The 20,861-nt window shown below is 42.7% G+C and overlaps 1 protein-coding gene, 1 long non-coding RNA gene and 1 other non-coding gene across 4 annotated transcripts in view; all 3 read right to left on the bottom strand.

The window, feature by feature from the left end:
• Window positions 1–2,011, bottom strand: part of LOC139071584 (uncharacterized) — a 47,609-nt gene extending 45,598 nt beyond the window's left edge. The window contains exon 1 of the long non-coding RNA XR_011521431.1: window positions 1,850–2,011. This is a non-coding gene — a long non-coding RNA (uncharacterized lncRNA). The remainder of the gene's footprint in view (window positions 1–1,849) is intronic.
• A 1,598-nt stretch (window positions 2,012–3,609) lies between these two features.
• On the bottom strand, window positions 3,610–20,852 carry brd1a (bromodomain containing 1a). 2 transcript variants are annotated; one of them, XM_015956775.3, is made up of 13 exons: window positions 20,639–20,852; window positions 17,259–18,678; window positions 17,024–17,180; window positions 16,781–16,912; window positions 16,558–16,686; window positions 15,444–15,756; window positions 15,015–15,329; window positions 7,899–8,480; window positions 7,455–7,593; window positions 6,599–6,732; window positions 5,813–5,922; window positions 5,352–5,506; window positions 3,610–3,987 (listed from the first exon to the last, which is right to left on the bottom strand). In XM_015956775.3, the coding sequence occupies exons 2-13, from the start codon at window positions 18,659–18,661 to the stop codon at window positions 3,804–3,806; spliced, it is 3,753 nt and encodes a 1,250-aa protein (XP_015812261.3). In that variant the 5' UTR covers window positions 18,662–18,678; window positions 20,639–20,852; the 3' UTR covers window positions 3,610–3,803. The 2 variants fall into 2 exon arrangements, with proteins under 2 accessions (XP_015812261.3, XP_070410416.1); XM_070554315.1 differs by lacking the exon at window positions 5,813–5,922 and having other exon boundaries at window positions 3,759–3,987.
• trnak-cuu (transfer RNA lysine (anticodon CUU)) lies at window positions 15,863–15,935 on the bottom strand. The gene has a single exon. It is a non-coding gene; the product is annotated as a tRNA-Lys (tRNA).
• Window positions 20,853–20,861: the final 9 nt, after the last annotated feature.

Below are 20,861 nucleotides of genomic sequence, written 5' to 3'. Positions count from 1 at the left end.
AATGAGCCCACTTCAACTTCGTCAAAGTCATCTGATGACACTCGCGTCGGGGAGATTGATATTCACGCTTGACTTGTCGTCCTCTCCACCCGACTGCGGTGTTTACCTCCCCACACAATTAGTATCAGTTGAAGACAAACGATGGGGGTGGGGGTGGGGGGGTGGAGTCAGACTGGGCTGTGCGTTTGTGCGACTAAACATTAGTGCCAATTGTTTATGAAGATGGGAGATGTCTTTTAACGTGGCTTTGAAGGTGGCTTTCTCCATCACCGGTACCATTACCAGCTCATTTCATCTCCATAAACACTAGTTTACCTCCCTGCATGTTGGGAGAAATAACACAAGCCGTATTGGCTGAAGTAGAATGCATATTTCAACAGATACTCTGCTAACATTTGCATTGGAGATGCACCTCGCTTTGGCCTGTTAGGCTGCACAAAAGAGGCCAATGAGTTTACTCCATAATAAGTATGGCTTTGCAGGGACCCTCACAGGGTGGGTTTAACTTTCACCTGAGCATTTGCACTGTGCCACAGTCATAACTGTTTGACTGGTCTGATCATTGTCTCCTTCTCTCTCCGACTACAGGAAATGGGTTATTGATAAACATATTGATAAAATCCATGATAAAGCTGGAGGTAGATACCGGTAATTAGTCATTTGCTGACTTTTGACTTAAGCTAAGGCTGGGCTCTGAAGTCTCATGCATTCAGAGTAAACCGCATTTGGATGAGGAATTATAAAGCTCAACACACAGCTAGAAACTAAGAAGTGGCATTTACGAGCTGTCTTGAATGCAGTATCATCCCCATCCATTATTTAGGACGTTGGATTTTATTTGTGGCTGTCAAGTTGGAGCTTTCTCGGTTTCAATACACCTGATTTTAATCAGTAGCCAGTTAATAGGCTTCTGCAGAGCTTGATGGCCTGCTGAATGGGGGATTCAACCAGGTGTGTGGGAGCAGGGAAACAACAAGAACATGCTGGGTAGTGGCTCACGAGAACCATTTTGTTCCAGGATCTGATCTTTCCAAAGCAGACGTTTGAACCATGAGCTGATCTCCCAGGAAATATCTGACCACATTGCGGTTGGATATGTAATCAAGTTGGTTATCAAAGTGTAACCAAGTAAATCTTTATGATAAAATAACAAAAATAGGCTCAGTGATTATATTTAAAAATGTATGAGTGTTTGTCTTTAAGGTCAAGGCCCCACAACTTCATTTGTTCTTCTGTGTGTCATTATTGCTCTGTATCACACTAAATTTTTATGTCCTATTTGGAAAGGATGACACTGGTGTCAGCCCATTTTAAGCACCTGCAAAACTGCTTCTTGAGTCATATTTTCAAGTTTGACAACCCCAAGTGAAATCCTATCCATACATAACAAGTATTTTACTTCTTTATTTTAATGGCTGTTTTTTCTAAATTTTGATGCATTTCTTCCAATCTGTTTTAAAAGGGCTAGAGCTCTTAGGGGTTACACGTCTTTTACAAGAAATTGCGTCTTGCATGATGTAGACAGGGCCAAAATTATGATGCAAGTAGCATTAATCTAATCTTGTATATTAACACTTATCTTTTAAAAACATGTATTTGAAACATAAAGCTTTAACTACTGAGTATAAATAACGCGCCTTTGTGACCATGATTTATGTTATGATTCACCACCTCCAGTGTTGACTTGGCCTGTGGTGGTTATGGCCCAAAAGTTAATTTGTCTATTGTGCGTTGAAATCTATAATCAACCATTATATTATGTTTAATTGGAATAACCCATAACATTGTTGGTGTGTTCTGGTCGAGGCATAAACATGAACAAGTTTTAGAAAGCGCATAGAAATCATACCTCATTTTGGTCCCATTGTAAAGCCAGTCCAAAGTTTTGATCAAACTTGAGAGCCCTGGCGCAGGAAAGTCTTCCAACCGATTTGGCATCAATTTAGACTGTTTCTAATCATCGTCCTCCATCTCAACTCACTGATTAAAATGTTCTATTCGCTAAATTCTGATGGTTACCACCAGAAAGGAGAGATGGTTTGGTTTGACGACAGCAGGTGGACACATGGTTGTTCATTAGTGGAGCCACAGCGCCTCCCTGTGGACAGAAATAGACGTGCTGCCTCGTTTTTCAAACAATAAGCAGATTTGCATTCGTTAGCTCGTGTGTAAAGCAGTTAAACTCTGCCTTATCCACAAATATATAATTTATTTAGAAACAATATTAAATAAACATTAAAATGTACTCAATTACATTTACTTTATATATATTTGTTTATAATTTGAAGCATTATTTTTACTTCAGTTTACAAGTGGTTTCCGGTGACTGGTGTAGCGAGATGTCTCCTTTTCTGCACTTCGATCAAATGTCAAACGCTTACAGCCCAATTATTACTGCATGAACGAAAGATTTGCATTATTTCATGACTAAATCAGCACATTTTAGCATAGAACACTCCATTCCTCGTCAGTGGGATGTGGTACATTTTCGACAGAGGAACATATCGATGTAACACCACGATGGATTAATTTTTTATTTTTCAAAATAAAAGCTTCGTCTGGCGTTAAGGTGTGAAATCAATGATGTTAAAAAATAAACGGCAGACAAGAGTTCTTCGCAGTTTTCTGTGAGGAAAAACAAACACAAGTAAAAATAAACTGGTGTTCACATTTTTATTTCTGCTTTACTACAAAACAGTCCCAGCAATATTTTTATGCCCCTCTTTTAAAAAATAACACTAAGGTACAAAAGTATACCAAAACTACATTTTGCTACCCAAGGAAAACTCAAGCAATTGTATAAAAAAAATGAAATGTGTGGAAGTATACAACTACAAAGGAAGTTAGAAAAACAGCGTACTTAAAAAGAAGGCAAGTATCCACTATGAAATGTGTCACTTTAACACAATCTGCACATCTTTCTTCAAATATAGAGTAACAAATATTTTACAATAACTTAACGCAGGCACATATTCTCATGAAATGACATAAAATACACCTTTTACCATTTTTTGGCAACAATTTCTCACAGATCACAGAAAATCCAACATTTTTGGTTTATTGAGAACATTTTCCTTTTTGTCCACATAAACTCAGACCTTCAGAAACATAACATGTAATGAAATAATATAAATACTGTATATGAACAAAAATATATCAGAACTTTTTTAATAAAAAGGGATAATAACAAAAGGAATATGAACCTCAATAACATATACAATAAAGGAAATGCGTGGACTATTTTTATGTGCCCTAAAACAAAGGATTTCGCTTTTTTTCTCTCTTCTTTTTATTCATACAGAACAGTCAAACCAACACACTCTTTAGTGGAAAAAAATGATAAATATTTTTTTAAAAATAATACCTGTACAGTACTCAAGTTCATCCAATTTGCAACATAAGTTAGTGTCAGGCAACTGTACATTTTATTTACAGTTTAAATACAAAGAAATAGTTCTGGAAATAGAGCTGACCTAAATATGAAAATGAAATGATCAGTTTCTTTAATTAAAAACTCAGCTTAAATTAACTGTCCTGACACCCGTGGCAATGCTACCAAAACAAATAAAAGCATCTTGTTCTGAAATGATCACTAAAACTTGAGACGTTTAGGTTGAATGCGGCGGTAACAAATAAAAACAAAGCCTAGTTTTGCACAGTTCCATGCCTGGAGGCGCAGACACATTCATAGCTGTGAGCACCTGTTACAGCAGGTGCCTGGTAAACATTTCAGTCTCCTGCAGAGACAGACTTGGTGAGGGATGACTGGGAGCCATTTTTGGTTCAAATCTGTGAGCTTGGCGTCAGTCGATGTCGCTGAGGTCACTGACTGGCTCGTCCTGAACGATGCTCAGGTGGTTCATGGCGCGGCTGTAGGCGATCTGGACTGCCTTGCGGATGCTGGATGTGCGCCCTTCCATCAGTTTGATCTTGTCTATGGTCTTGTCTATCCCAAGAGGAACCATTTTGGATCTAGGAAGCCACTGCCTGAAGAAGGAACACAACATCCAGATCAGGATGGGGTTTTACTCGCCAGGAAAGTTCCACTCTCTTCACAGGGAGACTATGCGGGTCTGACTTGCTTTTAGCAAACTTATCTCCTTGCTTTGCACTCATCTTAATCCAACAGCTGAAATGTCTCCTCAGAATTCTTTAGTGTCTACAGGAGTGGTTCATCAATAAATTAAACACATCAGCTGTGTTTGAGATCTAAAACATGCAGGAAACGTGCTGGAAGCAGACTGCAGTGCCAGGTATGTCAGCTAAACTTTTTCGAAGCCAACAGACCAGACTAGCACTCAGAAATTAAAAGTGCGATATTCTGGCCAGAGGACGGTGGGAGTCTGAGTGACCCACTAATCCTGTAAAGGGTCGTTTTAGCACATACTGGTTCAGGAAAATGACATTAAAATAAAAAGTTACAAAATATCCCTTTAAAAAACAACTAAAACAGATACTCAATCCATGTAATCCTTTTAACTTTTTCTATTTAAATTCAAACTAAGATTGAAATTTTAAAAATGCTGTAATTCTAAGCCCTGAACGGGCCTTGGATGTGGGAATTCACCTAAGATCTCTTTAGAAATAGTTTAGTTGTCATTCTTAATATAAGTCTCTTCAATTAGTCATCAATTATCCTCTTGTAGTCACATCTAGGAAGGTTGTCTACAGTCCTGTTGACTTTAACCCAACTGTGGCCTTTATCGTGCTGGTCAATGTCTCTCCTGAGCTCCCTGTGATCCATGTTCATGTTGGGCTGCATGGTGGCGCAGTGGTTAGCACTGTTGACTCGCAGCACGAAGGTTCGAAACTCGGCTGCAGCCTTTCTGTGTGGAGTTGCGTGTTCTCCCCATGCATGCGTGGGTTTCCTCCGGGTACTCCGGTTTCCCCCACAGATCACAACATGCCCTATAGATTATCACAACTGTAAATCGCTTTGGATTAAAGCGTCTGCTAAACACATAAACATAAACATGTTCAGTGTGGTACACACCCCTGACACCAAACAGCACTGTGACTACCTTTTAAGTAGAAGTGTCTGATTTCCAGTAAATATTATAATTTCTGTCAGTTTCAAGACATTTCAGTGACTATTTTCTATATGTGCGTACACTTTACCCATCCCAATTATTTATTGGTTTACATGTCTGACATCCTTTTACGATAATCTAACACGAGCTCAAGCAAAGGTATCAAGAGTCTCTTGAGGGAAGAGCCATTTGTTTTCTCCCCTGACAACTGATGCACCGCAGCCCTGAGAGAATAATGATCAGCTGACGAAGAGGTTGACAGGTTTACCCTTGTGGAAGCCGGTGTCAGCTTAAATCACTCCTCTAGACAGCAGCACTCACCAGCTGCGCTTGTTGTCGAAGAAGAGGACGAGGTAGAGCTTCTCTCCAGTCTTGTACTGCATCTGCTCTCCGATGCGGAGCACGTCCATGGGGGGAATGGGGATAGACACCCTGTTGTGCTGGCAGCCGACACGCGGCATGTGGGGGTCTACGATCTAATCGCAGCAGGAGGAGGGGTTATATACACATGCTTGTACTGCAATCAAGTTCAAATCCGCACTCTTTACACACAAATGCATACTAAAATGTGGTCACAAGACTCCTTTCCTTCAAATTGTTTAAAGTGAAAGGGTGCCATCTAGCGGGCACATTGGACACTGCTACTCGTGTTCAATCTACTGCCCCAAACTCGAGCAAGACAGCTATAATTAGGTTTGAGTAAATCCTGATTATAAAAGAAACATTAGAAACAGAGAAAATAAAACACAAACTGTCATGCCATTTCTGGTGCACACACTCACCAAGGCAGGGTATGAGGGGTAGCCACTACATTTGGCCCAAACTAGCTTTAGGGGTTCCAGTGCAACTGTAGCAGCACTAGCCGGCATCCAAATATTGCTGTTGCCAACCTCTACGGAAGCAGGAAAAACACCAAACAAGTTATGTGTGTGTTTGAGCACACGGACAGCGAAAGACAAACATTTAAATTATCCAGCCACTTTCAGCGCTTAACCAGCCAAATGTGAGTTTTGAAGCAGGAAGAACGTCTCCAGATGCAGACTGGTCTGATGCCATGATGGCAGGCGGAGCACAAAGTCACACCAGCTGCTGCCAAAATTCAAACGTTGCTGGCTTGTAGCGGTTTGGTTCCAACATGGATTTTTAATGCAAATATAAAAGCCAGATGTCTGTAAATCACACCAAGCCCTCAAAATTGAGTTAAACAGGCTGAAATATTACGTTTTTCATAAGTTATGAGACAGGCTGTATGGTGGCCCAGTTGTCCAGTGTGTCCCCCAGCTCCCCTTACAGAAGATGAATGAATAAAAGGTTTGACATAACTTGAGATTGTAACAAATTTACAGGATTTTCAGACATTTGGAATCAACCACAAATCAAGTCAGTGCAGTACTGATGGACCAAAACAAGCCACTTTCATCAAAAAGATATCACTTGTAACAGCTACCGTATTATAACAAACACATTTAAAGGCCTTTTTGAACGATACCCACGAATGTTTTTAGAACACTGGTTTAAGTTTTAGTTTGTTTAACAATCCAAACAAGCACGTGCGTCTTTCATGTTACCTGCAGCGATCCGTGCAGCTTTCGCAAAGTTCCCAGATTCAATGCAGGCAATGAGCTCGCTTTTATCATCCACAGTGTTTCTCCGGACTAAAGCAGGCTTCCCCTTCCCACATTTTGGAAGACTGAGAATTGTGCTGCAAGTGAAAAAAGGAGCACAACTTTAGCTTTAGCTAGAAAGTTCCTAAAGTAACACCGAGATGCTGCCATGCATCATTGCTTAGCATCGCTTTCAGTCTTCCTTAAACACAAAAAAACTGCAGATTTCACCAAGGCAGCCATCTTGAATTCTAGAATATGCATTTAGCTAAGTCTAAGCACTCTGTTAGCTACACGACTCCATATTGTCTAAAGATGGCTGGGCTCCAGGATTGATTAGGCTGCCACGGTAACCAGGTCTGTGTGAACACACAACAACATAACCTGGCACCACACTTTAAGCCTTGGAGGTTGCTTAATGCTGCCTTAGCCAATCAGAGGGCTCAATTTAACCGCCTTTCTAAGGAAGCAGAGATGGCAAGAGACAGTTAACTAAACTGTGTGAATGTGTGTGTCTGAAGACTATGGGGTGTTGAAAAGAGAAATTTCCATGTCAATATCGTTTAATGAGTGTGTTGCGTTATAAAGTGTCTAGGGGGTTCATTTACCATGTTTTAATGTAATATGTAGATTTGTAGATGGAGGCTGTAAAGTCCACTCTCTACCTTCTGAGGAGACTTAAGGAAAATTTAAGTCCCGTCAAAAATCAGACACACCAACTTAAAACTGCCAACATGATGTTGTGTAGAGATGTCCTCTGACCCTTTAAAAGCAGGCACTAATAAATCTGCTGCCAGGATGAACAAACAGCTCAGATCACCTGGTGCTTCCAGGTAGACTGCTACATGAAGATATGGAAGACTCGGAGGCACAGCGTCGTCGTGGCTCGACGGGTCGACTGGGTCTGCTGGCTCGCTCTAGCTCCTTCTCTTCCAGCTCCAGAAAACCTCTCGACAGGCCTGAAAAAAGCCAATTTATGTGTACAACTCTAATCTGAAAGAATCAGTCACTGCTGTCAAAACATGTCAACTTTAGCCGTAACATTTTCACTTTTCTCTGGAAATATTTGACATTTCTCCACATTTGGATTTGTTGCCCAGTTTCACTTTTTTCTTAACTTAAATCTGAAAATTGGCGACAAAAAGTAAACTTTTCTTCAGAGTCGCCCTAGTAACACGTTAAAGAGATGTGATAAATCCTTACTAAAGACTGACCCGAGTCACTCAGCAAACAGATCTAAATTGAGACGCAGCTCACTTCTTACCTGTGTGGAGTCTTTTCATGGGAGACTCACCCTCCTCTTCTTGCTCTGCCTCCCCTCCCTCCTCCTCCACCTCTTCATCTCTGCTCTCCCCGTGCTTCCTCTTCTTGCTGTGAAGCAGCGTCTCCAGCCGGGGGATGACCACTGACAGAATGGCTTTGGAACCCAGCTGTCCACCGTCTTCATCCTCCTCTTGCTCCTCGCCCCCTTTTTTGTCTGATGGGTCTGATTCTTCCTCTGTGCTCCAGAAGGGCCTGTGTGGGCTGGAGGGCTTCAGTTTGTGAAACAGAACAGCTGCGCGGTGGGTGCTGGTGCCCGAGGACTCGCTGAGGGCGGATGTGGCCACCACGCTCATGCCTCCATCCAACAAGGCGCTCTGAAGGGAGTGGCCGTTGAGACGGGGAGCAGAGGAGAGCAACTCTGGTATTTCTCCATCCAGCTTCAATTTCTTATTGTGAGCTTTTTCTTCACAGTCCAGAGGAGGGTCGACTGGTTTGAGGGTCGGGGGCTCGGAGTCTGCATCTGAGCGGACGAGGAGGGGCAGAGCGTCTGATGGCTCGAGTTTAGGAGGAAGAGACTTGTCTCCTGTTCAGGCAGAAGCAATCAAAACTGATCAGTTAGGTTTTCTAATGCTAATGTGTTCTGACGTGTCTGAGGAAAAGGAAAGACTGAACGTTAACGATTCACAAGAGACACCTTTTGTGTGCTGCAGCTTCAGTGTGTAAACATTCAGATCTTCAAGGCTGTTCACTGGTTTGGAATAGAGACTTCACCAAAGTTTTGTTTTTTTGGATCAGTGAGCTCTTTCAACATTTTAGGTTTAAAGTTAAGTCAAGCTTTAAAGCATTTCGATCAAACCAAGACACTTCATCACAATTTCATTACTTTCCCCCAAAAATCCATCTGCAAAGTCTTTTTCTGGATAGAAACTAAAGAAGAAGCATTTGTAACACTTTTCTCCCTCGGCTCTCGTTTCTCCTTTCCAATTTGACAGCCGGGTGAATTTAACAAAACTGACACTTGTATTGTTCTCTCTCTGGTACCAAGAACTCTGCAGCATTTTTATTCACAAGCAGATTTATGTCTTTTACGCTGATGGACCTGTCCCCCGTGTCTCTCCTGGTGACTGCTGGAGAGACAGAGGCGGACTTACCGTTAGGCAAAAGTAGGCGATTGCCTAGTTGAGCCCCAAACACATCAAGGGCCCCATGACACGTGAATTAACAAGGATGTCTGAGATATTTTTGTCAACTAAAACTAATTAACCTTATCATCCTAAAATAATGTTTACAATGAAGAGGCATCAGATTGCCTTGTGTGAGTGTTTCCATGACCCCGTCACCCAGCTTCAATGAACTATGAGACCTTAACAATGGAAGCGAATGACTACTGAGCAATGGGCAGATGTAAATAAAAACAAAAAATGAGCGTAATTATACAAAAATAATGTGAAGCTATACAAAAGCTTCTGACAAATCAAAGAAACGAGAAGAGAGTGTAGCAGCACAGCCAAATGTTCCAATACTGAAGTTTAGCTTACTGCACCAGGATGCTCTAATATACTAGCTTATAGTTTGAAGCATGATCTGTTACGTGCCACCTAAAATAAAGACAAGATGATATCTTATCAAACAACAGGGGCCTCATGTTCGTCTTTGCTTGCTGATGTATGTCGTTGGGTTGGTAACAAACTCGTCCAATGAAGAGGAGCGCATTTTTAAAAGCTGTAACGTAGCGAGATACAATGAATCATTAGCATTTGTGACATTAGAGCAAATATGTTACATGCATGTGCTAAAGGTAACTCACTACTGTTGTTGCTACAGCTATAAACACAAGTAACTCCCTGCTGATGGTAGCAGCTAACTAGGCGACTGTCCCTCTTTGTCCTCTGCCACGACGTGCTTCCTTTTAAGGTGTCCGTGCATCACTGTCACGCTCCCGTGAAAGCAGAGTTCTACTTTGCAGTTTTTGCACTGTACGTGCTTCTCTTATCTTTGTAAAATGCTTCCAAACTCGAAATATGCTGCCGGCTCACCGTGATGTCTTGTTTATCTGGTGATGCAACGGCTGACCTAGGTGGTCACCACTGTGCATGTGCCTCGAGCAGAAAGGCAGAACGCAGCAGAAGGTACTCGCAAGGGAAAAAAATGCTTCATAGAATAATTATTACATTTAATGTCGACTATTTTGCTTGTCAACACCATTGTGACAAATCGACTAATTGTGGCAGAACTACTGAGGAGTAACAATTACTGAATGCCACATTAATGCTAATGCAGCAAATGAAAAGCATGTAGTCGCAGCTTGCTCTAGCGAGTTTTTCTAAATAAGGATTGAATAAATGTATTCAAGCAGCAGCTTCAGAGAGCCCCTTGCCTCCGTCTGCCTTGGGGAGCCAAACTGCTACATCCGCCACTGGAGAGACAGACACCAGCCCACATGACCCTACTGAGGGAAAGCAGTGATATAATTCTCAAAATGTTTATTTGTAGGAAGCAAACCAGAAGTAAACTTTGTTTAACTGATGAAGGGTATAAATCTTCTGTTTTGTGGGACAGGAATATGTCTGTCTTGTGTCTGGCTTGTGATTCGGGACATTTAGGGCGTGTAATCGTTTTGACAAAGAGACACTACATGTACTACAGGAAAGGACATCTTTTCTAAACCTGAAGCACGTTTTCTCACCAGCTTTATCGTGGTTTACGGCTTTTACTCTGACATGAGCTCTTTCATCCCTCCTTCTCTAAAGGTAACAAAATGGCGGACAAATGCATCGCACCTTAAGCCCGTTCCCTACTTCTGTATTTATGCCCAAAAGAAAGGCCTCTCGTTCGTGAACGCACACCTCTAATTGTCCAACAAAGCTTAAACACATTGTTTTACAATTATTATCCTCACGTTATACTCTGCATCTGTCTAGGTTTGTCCTCAATGCTCACGCACACTCCGTGATTGGCAGCTGCACGTAAGAGGACCGCTAATGCTAATGGCTAATGCTGAGAGGCACTCATTTCAATTTGAGTGCGGCTCTATGATACAAGCTTAGCAAAGAATAAATACATAAATTGAGGTAAAAACCCGAGCATGGGAGGCGTTTGGTGAGACCTTGGTGCAAGACTTCCGTACGGATTTGAGGAGATTCTGGTCCACCATCCGGTGCCTAAGGAGGGGAAAGCAGTGCGCTACCAACACCGTTTATAGTGAAGACGGTGTGCTGCTGGCTTCTATTCGGGATGTTGTGGATCGGTGGGCAGAATACTTCGAAGACATCCTCAATCCCACCAGCACGCCTTCCAGTGAGGAAGCAGAGTCCGGAAATTTTGGGTTGGGCTCTTCAATCTCTGGTGCTGAGGTCACTGAGGTGGTCAGAAGCTCCTTGGTGACAAGGCTCCGGGTGTGGATGAGAATTGCCCAGAGTTCTTTAAAGCTCTGGATGTTGTAGGGCTGTGTTGGCTGACGCAGATCTGTAATGGACATTGGGGGCAGTTCCACCAGATTGGCAGACTAGGGCGGTGGTCCCCCTATTTAAAAAGGGGGACTGCGGGATGTGTTCCAACTACAGGTGAATTGCACTTCTGAGCCTCCCTGGTAAGGTCTATTCAGGGGTTCTGGAGAGGAGGGTTAGATGGATTGTTGAACCTTGGATTCAGGAGGAGCAATGGTGTTTTCGCCCTGGCCGTGGAACACTGGACCAGCTCTATACAGTTAGGGGGATCCTGAAAGGTGTGTGTGAGGTTGCCCAAGCAATCTACGTGTGTTTTGTGGATTTGGGGAAGGCGTTTGACCGCGTCACTTGGAAGGCCCTTTGAGGGGTAATTCGGGAGGATGGGGTACCAGGACCTCTGATACGGGCTGTTAGGTCCCTGTATCGCCAAATCACAACAAGTGTCATCTGAAGGCACTTCACTAAGTAAACATTCCAATACAGGTCAGTTCATTAATAGCCTGGCCTGCCAGACTCCTCCTCTGTTTAATTCTGCACAAAGAAAGGGTCTGGGAACTCTCCTATTCAAATAACCCCACCCCCTGAGAATTCTAACCGAGCCAATCAGCGCTGAGCAATGTACGTCACATAATGCCAAGTTTTGTTTGTCATAAACATGGCGACTGAAGCGGAGTTCGCTGCGGCTTTTTCCTCTGTTCTAAATGACTTGGACATGTCTTTAAAACACATATGTCAGAGTCAAGGCCCGCGGGCCGCATTTTTATGTGGCCCGCGAGATAAATATCAAAAATATATTAAAACTGGCCCGCTGGCCGATTTTACCGCAAAGACTTCAACTCCCATGATGCTTTGCGGCGTCAGAGCGGAGGCGACGTGCCCCCTCCTTTGTGTTTTTTCCAGCCCGAGGCAGTCAGGGGTAGTTGGGTGTCAGCAGCTCCGCTGTCTCGGACAAACTACACTCCTCTCACTCAGCGCCGAGTTCACTCAGCTGTTTTCGGACGTTGAAGCCCAGAAACGGAGATTCTAGCCGCTCAGTAATGTGTTCACGACTGAAAGTTTTCCAACTAACGTCCAGACAGAGCTGATATAACTCCAGCGAGCAGCGACACGCTCAAACCAGCACGACTCGTGGTTGTGTTTCCTCCCCGACACACAACAACGTGGTCAAGCTGCTCAGACATGTTCATCAGCACAAACCTATGTGAGCACCTGTTGTCATCTAATGTTGTCATTATTATGATGAAGATGAACAAAAAAGCAGGAGTCTCCTCCTCAGCTCAGATCAACCCCATGATGCAGGTATCTGGCTGGAACAGGTGAGCTTCACAGTAAATCAGTGGAGAAACTGAGCTTTAAATATGTTGGTTTTATGCTCTTTTTCTGCTCCAAAACATGAAAGTTAACAGGTGAGATGTTGCATTTTCATTTAAGATAAAATGATATTTTATTTTGTTGTTGGCCCGTGAGCAAAGATTTAACCTACAGTAAACAGGAAGTGGAAAGGCTGCAGATAGATGAATAGAATAGAAAATCCCTTTATTGTTCCTCAGTGGGGAAAGCTAGACGTCACAGCAGCGATGACACTTATTACAGGAGAAAAAAAGAATAAAAGTAAGAAAAATGAATAAACAAGAAAACATAAATCCTGAATAGATTTTAAAAATGCTGATTATACCACAAGTAATGAATACCACTGATGCCTTTTATTTCAAACAGACTTGCTCGTGTGTAATTTGGTTATTCCACATTCAGTGTTAATGCAGAAATATGTTTGTTTCCAAATTTAAAGGTTCAAAATTGCATATATGTTGATAAAGAAAATGTGCAAATTTGCCGTCACTTTTTCAAAAAATATTAAGTTTGGCCCTCGACTCCGTCCCAGAGTCTCATTTCGGCCCCGTGTGAGTTTGAGTTTGACACCCCTGCTTTAAAACAACAAGTAGAAGAGCTGAAAGGCTTTCTTCTAAAAAAAAGATGTTTACGCCGTTGCCAAAAAAACTACAGCATCACGCGGTACAGTCGGCATTTCCAACTTTTTTCTGAATGATTATTTTTGAGCTGCATAGTCCCGCCCCTCAAGTGCCTCTCTGCCTGTGAGTTACCAGACTCTTTCTCTGTGCAGAATTAAACAGAGGACGAGTCTGGCAGGCCAGGCTACCAAATCACGACAAGAGTCGTCTCGAGGCACTTCACAAAGTAAACATTCCAATACAGGTCAGTTCCTTAAGCCAATCAGTAAAAAGTTTCCCATTCAAGGAATCCAGAAAATTGCCTCGAGTTGCTGACTAGTGTCAGAGTCTATACAGCAATCCTCATACAACCATGTAGCAACAGTGGAGAGGAAAACTCCTTTTTAACAAGAAGAAACCTCCAGAGGATCCTGAAGCAGCTGGGATGAAAATCAACTCCTCTAAATTTGAGACCATCTTTTTGATCATGGTCAGAAAAGAGTAGAATGCCTTCTCCGGGTCAGGGATGAGGTCCTGCCCTAAGTGGAGGAGTTTAAGTATCTCAGGGTCTTGTTCACAAGTGAGGGAAAGCTGGAGTGCAAGATCTATACACGGATTGAAGCTGCATCCGCAGTGATGCGGGCGATGTACCGTTCTGCTGTAGTGAAGAGAGAGCTGAGCCAGAAGGCAAAGCTCTTAATTTCCTGCTCAATCTACGTTCCTACCCTCACATTTTGGGGACAAGCTTTGGGTAGTGACTGAAAGAACGAGATCGCGGATACAATCGGCCGAAATGAGTTTTCTCCGCAGGTGGCTGGGCTCGCCCTTAGAGATAGGGTGAGAAGCTCCGTCATCCAGGAGGGGCTCCGAGTAGACCCGCTGCTCCTTCACACTGAGAGGAGCCAGTTGAGGTGGCTCGGGCATCTAGTTAGGATGCCTCCAGGGAACACCTTAGGATATTCCCAGAGGAGCTGACCCAAGTGGCTGGCTACTGCCCCTGCGACCCAACCCCGAATAAACTGCCGAAAATGGATGGATAGATGGGTGTTGCCTACAATTACATCACAGTACTGGGTAAGACCATCACTTTTACTGATTTCTAAAAAACACCCATACATAACACCTGGATTGGATTGTAGCTGTACTGAGACACCATTGCTTCTGAATGTTTTTAAAAGTAGAATCATCTCTGAGGGCGGTTTGACCAGTTTCAGAGTGGTAGCCCATGCTGGTTGGTGGTGAATAAATCCCTAAGCTGTTCTGTCCCATTAGATACAGCTGGCTGAAAATTACAGGTTAAATTAATGCTTGATATCTGAAGGGGGTTCATGATTAATGAACAGAGAGGTTGCATAACATTACCCGCCCACTGTAGAAGTTAAAACCAGCATTAGTCAGTAACTGATCAAAAGCCTTGAGGTTTACGTTGAAAAATGGCTGCAGTTTAATAAGAACGTGGATAAAATCACACCACACTTTGGGTTAGGTTTAAGGGTCTATGGTAATCCTGATTTGTAGCTTAATGTGTTCGTTGAATTTGGCAAAAATAAAATTGAGCACAGATGTTTTCTCCCAACAGTTTTTTAAACTTTCTCAAACAAAACTTGTCCTTGAGAGAACCTTCTGTCACTTTATAGACGAAATTTATCTTTAAACTGATTACCAAAGTGGTATTTCCTTAGTGTCACTCCTCAAATAAAGCCAGAGCAGATCCAGACGTACCTTCATCATCCGGAAAATGCCCATTGGCCGTCAGCCTCTCGTCTCTGGGTTTATCCAGCTCCGGCATGGAGGACGCAGATGAAGAAGAAGTCGGTGTGGATGAGGAGGTAGAACAGTGATAAATAGAGGGAAGGCGTTTCTTAAGGCTTATTTCATTTCGGACGTCATTGATTGTTTTTTTGAGCAGCTTAATGCGTTTGCTGCGGGAGGGACTGGACTTCATGCTGCACGTCAGGTCAAACTTGTCCAGGAGCTGCAGAAGCTGCTTGTCCAAAGGCAGGTGCTCCCGGTTGGCCGGTACTAGTAAACGGTCCACTGAGGAGCGAAACAAAAGCAGGAAATAGGTTAAAAAATAAATCAAACATAAGAAAAAAATAATAAAAAAAACATTAAAAACACACAAAGACTTTTTAAAACTCTGTCTCTTACCATCCTCCCATGAAAACGACGACGCTGCTTTGATTTCAGGAGCTTCTGGCAAATGCATGCCACTCTCTGCGTCAAAGCCAATTTTCTCCACATCCCGTCGGGCCTTTCGGAGTAAGACTCCCCCCTGGTCTCTGAGGCGGGCGGCAGCACGGTAAAAATAGGTGTCCTTTGAGTTGTACTTCATGCAGTTCTCAATAATGAGGTTAAAATCAGCTTCAAACTGGTCAAAGTTGTTGTAGGTCTGATCGTCAATGTGCTGCCGCATGGTGGAGAAGTCCATCGGGTGCTTGATGTGATCGAGGTAATCAGGCACCTGTAGAAAACATCAGATACAGGAAATCCTGTAAATATTTTTAATTTTACAAGTTAACTTAAGTTTTAAATAAAAAAAAAAAACGTATGAGTGGAGCAAAAGGCTGCGCCCAACGTGGGGCTCGAACCCACGACCCTGAGATTAAGAGTCTCATGCTCTACCGACTGAGCTAGCCGGGCCTGATGAGAGGGAGGGGCGCCCTTTGCTCTTCTAGCTCCAACTGACACAAAAGCTCGTTCTCAAGTGACACACTCCTCTTCACAGGAAGCCACATTGCGCAACTCTTTCCACACGAGGTGGTTGGCTGCGATTTCCAACCCAGGCCGCAGTGATAAGAGTGTGTGACTGAAGGAAGCAGCTGTCTGCCGGCTGCATGCTCTGCTTCAGAGAAACTGTTTGCAATCACATGAGGGTCTGAAAAATCTCAGTTAATGCCACTTTACTACTTCTCTTAGTCAAAAAGACAAATAATTCATTTTTCTTTATATGTTCAATAGAAAAACCATTTGAATGATGAAGTTCAGTCTGGAAATGAAACGACCAGCATGTCAGCACATGGATGGTCATGTGAAAACCCTCTGAATTTAACAATGTCTGCATAGTTTTCATGCAACTTTTGCTACAAGGCACTTTTAGGACTTCTGTTTATTTCACTCAGTCGCGTTTCACTGGGAAATGCATAAAGACCACCACAGCTCCCATCTTTACACGCATTTAAAAAGGTTTCTTTTCTCGAGCACAGCAACCGCAAAAAGAACCACCGCCGACACAAATATAGTCCGAGTGTTTGCTGCAGATCACCTCGTTAACATCGACAGGCTGGGTAAAGATCCTGGCCTGGTCTTTCGTCTGCAGCTGATCCAGGAGAACTCGCAGTAAAATACTAAATGGTGTCAGCCGCATCTCCAGAAGGGTCTCCTGCAGTTTAATCTGAAACACAGCAGAGAAAATGGAAACGATTCATCAGAATTTCTCTCACTACTTCTGAAACGCTCTGCCTGGAGCTTCCCGCCACTCCTGCTACCTCCTCTCTCTTAATCTTCTCTCTCTTCCGAATCAGTTCCAGCAGGAGCCTCGCTCTCTCCAGGTCGTGGCGGAGGCGGTGCCATTCCTTCAGCTGCTCCTTTAAAGCTCTGCTTTCCTCCTCATTCTGCTTCTGAGGAGGGAATATCAAACCAAATAATTTTCCGGTTTAAACAAGCAAACCTAAATTCAACCAGTAAATCAGTGTGTGTGTGTGTGTTTGTGGAATTTCAGATAAACATACAGGTTGTGTGTTCTTCTGGGATTGTAAGCTTGTCTGAAGGCGTCTAATGAGGGGCCCGCCGTTCCTAGACTGCCTTTTTAAAATCCAATAATTAAGGACCAGGTCCACAAAAGCTTTCTTCTTCTGTAAAGACACCTGGTTCAAAATGGTTTGTAACCTAGAGAAGACCGGAGGAGAGGAAACTCATGACACATTCATTTAACCAGGTGTTGACCTGATTGTAATGTACCTGTACCTGTGGGACGGAAAAGTCGCAACAGTAGCAGGTGCTGCAGCTTCACTTTCACCTTCAGGTTCAGGACTCTTGCTCTTAATTTTCTTTTTTGACTTTCCTTTAAACTGTCTTCTGTCGTCTCCACTCATTTTAACCACTCTCTTACAAAGTCCGTTTTTTGGTTTGAGGTCGTCGTAAATAGAAAGAGGTCTCCTCACACACCCGTTGGGCGTGTGGGCTCCACAGTAAGATGTCTTTTTAATGGAGAGCGTGGGCCCTCCTGTTTCTGTCACCTCCCTGACGGGCTCCATCTTCATAAAGAGGCCGGCCTTTTGGCCACAGCTGACGTGGAAGGCGGTGTAACAGTTGGCTTTGTGGCACTGGATGCACGCCCCGACTCCTTTCTCCTTGCAGATGTAGCAGGTGAGCTTCCAGCGAGCTGGAGGAATCTGACTGACACCATCGATGGGTTCGATGAAGGTGGTGTTGGAGAAGCCAACCTCTGGGACCCAGAGGGCGCACACCACGTGGCCCCACCGGTCGTCGTCCGTCTTTTTCACAGCGCCGCCCTTGTTAGGACAAAGGATGCAGCCTGCCGGCTGGGTCGGTGACTGGAGGCAGTGCCTGCAAAGCCACTGGCCTTCAGGGATGTAGGGCACACCGTAGCATTCTTGGTGCACGGCCACACGGCACGTGTCACAAAACAGAATTGTGTTGTTCTTGTGATACTCTCCATCCATACAGATGCTGCAAACTGCATCCTCGTCGATGGGAGCCTGCTTCTCGCTCGCTTGGTCCAGACTCTCTAAAAACAGCTCTTTCTCAAAGCGGTCGATAAGGAACTCAAACACGTTGTAAGACACCTTACTAATTCCTTCACTTTTACGTTTTTCGTTGACTAAATCCAACCAAGCGTAATCCTCCTCGTCCATGTCGTACTCCGTTTCCTCATCAAGCTCTTCATCAGTCTTCTCTATGAATTTAAAAAAGGCAGCTGGGCGCTTAGGAACTGCAGGCAGGTTGTATTCAACATTTCTAAATTTTGGTTCTGGAAGCTTTGGGGCAGCATGGCAAACTGCATGATGCCCACCTCCTGGTCCATGGCTGGTGATGCCAAGTGCAGCATTTCTCCTCTCTTGATTGTTCTTTAATCTTGCCGACCTCTGCCGGACCTGCAGCAGTGGCTTCTCAGCATTCTCCTTTTTGCTGTTGCCCTCCATCATCTCCTGAACCAAAGGATCGTCGTCCGAGACCACATCCAGCTTGTCGTATATGCTAATCCGATGAATGTGGCCATCCAAGTCAAACTCCACCATGCGCTGTGCCTGGGCGTAGGTCAGGATCTGCTTGTTGGGGGAAGGCTTGATTGGAGAAGGTGACCTCCGTGGCACCGTGGCCCGGGGCTGCCGAGCTTTCTTCTTCATCTTCACACTCCGTTTTGCTGTGAAGATGAACAAGATTCACAAGGGTATGTTAAACTAGGCGTGGAAGAAAATAAAGTAGTTTTGGCTACAAGAAGACAGACCTCTAATAAGAAGACACAAGCAGCAATGGTAAATAACTCAAAGTATTGCCAGAACAAGCAACAGGTGTTTAGATAACAGGAAGACCAGCGGTTTTATGGAAATTCCTGATGAACACCTGCGAAAACCTTTATTGCCACTATTGATGGTGTTTAGACTGACAGGTTTGTTAATATCTCTATTTAAAATGTGTATTCAGTTTGGTCAAGTGAAAGTAATGAGAAGATGCCTACTTCACTAATTATTCATTTCTTAGACAGTTATGCTAGACTTTATTAATGTTTTCCAGAAAACAGTAACTAAAACATTTTAATGTTAGCATTTTGATTTGGTAATTGCATAGTTTATAATCGATCAACATATGAGTACCCACAATGCATCATGACCATCAGAGGTGCACAAAATATTGCATTCATCTGTTAATGATTCTACAAAGTAGAGGAAAAATGGATAAATTTTACATTAATTCTAATTTTTGTTGGTAAATTTAGAGTTGGGGTGAGGCTTTTCCCTTCAGGGGTCGCACAGCGAATCATCTGTCTCCATTTAGTCCAACATTGTACGAATAAATGCATTTTATTTCCCTGTTAAGAGTTCAGAACATTTCAATTATTATTCCTTGTTCAACTAAAGTTACGTTCTAAATGCAATTTCTAAATAATAAAATTCAATCAACTTTAACTTTAAAGGCAACAAATATATTAAAAGCAACAAATTGTTCATTTCCTTCTATCCTCGTCCAAAGTGTGAGCCGGCGGAGCAGATTTATAGCCCTCATGACATTTCTGATGTACACACGTGCTGACCAGATTGGTGTGTTTGTAGTCTCAAACTGACGTTGATAACATTTTGAATACGTACGGAGCACCTCCAAGCTAAATACATGGATGATAATGTTGCTCAGTAGAATATTATATGTGAATATATGTGTTTTTTACTTTTGTTCTTTTGAAGAGTATCATTATTTTTATCTTGAGAGGCACAAAAAGATAGTTTCTTCTTCTATAAAAGACAGAAAATACAAATAATCTAAACTTTTTATATACTGCTGTTTTGTTCATAAACAGACAGACAGACAGACAGACAGATAGATAGATAGATAGATAGTTCAATTACATAATAGCAAATTTTGATAGGTTAATTATAATTTTTGTACTAATGCTAATATTTCATATTATATATCATATAATATTTATTGCCATTTATAGATAGAGGTGTGTGGTTTTCGAAAAATATTTCCAAACCACAAAATAAATAGCAAATTTCGGTGGGTCAATTGTTATTTTTGTGCTAATGCCAATATTTCAATGACAAAACAGTTGCTATATATAAACATAAAACATATCTAGGGAGATAGATAATACAAAAGGGTTCACTTTTAATTCAATTACCAAGATGAAAAAAGGTCACCATTCTGTATTGCCAGCTAATAACATAACTTGTGTTTCACATAAAATAAAAAGTTATTCTAACTTTTCGATATTTTCTCTGAAGTAAAACGTATTTAACTTCCTACACGAATTAAAGGGCACAGATAGTAGTGAACTCAACACTGAAACTAGCTTTCTGAAAGCAGTAGCGTGAGTTTTGTCAGCGACCTGATACACTATCTGGGCGGCGGCTGCAAAGGATTTTTAGAAAATGAAAGCAGGAGTCTGCAACACTTCCCAGTTTGGAAGAGAGGCTTTTCGCTCACATTCCAAGTGGCTAACAATAACGTTAGCTAACTAGCAAGAGAAGCTAAACAGAGCTAATGGCGTCAAACACAACAAAAGCACTACGAAGCGACGTCAGTTTACACCAAATTCGTTGTCAGTTTATCCTGCATTGTATGGCTTCTCGCAAAAACGAAAACAAAATGCAAATAAAGCCACATACCTCGGTGAACCTAATAGTTTTTTTCCTTACAAAGCAACGGCCTGCAGAAACGATTCTGTTTCCGTGCACAACAATACGCTCCAAAGGGCGACACTTGGGTGTTTTGTGTTTCTGATGAAACAAAAGGAGGCCTGCTTTGTGCCTTAGAAATTTCGGTGCAAATTTCTTCAGAGAAGACACAGTTATTCGCTTTGTGGGCCATTCAAAGACTACAGTCAACCAG

Source organism: Nothobranchius furzeri, chromosome 1 (assembly GCF_043380555.1).
Source record: "Nothobranchius furzeri strain GRZ-AD chromosome 1, NfurGRZ-RIMD1, whole genome shotgun sequence".
Classification (NCBI taxonomy): Eukaryota; Metazoa; Chordata; class Actinopteri; order Cyprinodontiformes; family Nothobranchiidae; genus Nothobranchius; species Nothobranchius furzeri.
The sequence above is the reverse complement of the archived record's forward strand: the minus strand, read 5'-3'. Positions and strand labels throughout refer to the sequence as shown.

Coding starts and splice junctions, on each gene's coding strand:
- brd1a (XM_015956775.3), bottom strand. CDS start 18,661: ATGAAGAAGAAAGCTCGGCAGCCCCGGGCCACGGTGCCACGGAGGTCA. Junction 6,733..7,454: donor AGTCTACCTGGAAGCACCAG/GTGATCTGAGCT, acceptor TTTCACTTGCAG/CACAATTCTCAGTCTTCCAA. Junction 5,923..6,598: donor AGCTGCACGGATCGCTGCAG/GTAACATGAAAG, acceptor CTGCTTCCGTAG/AGGTTGGCAACAGCAATATT.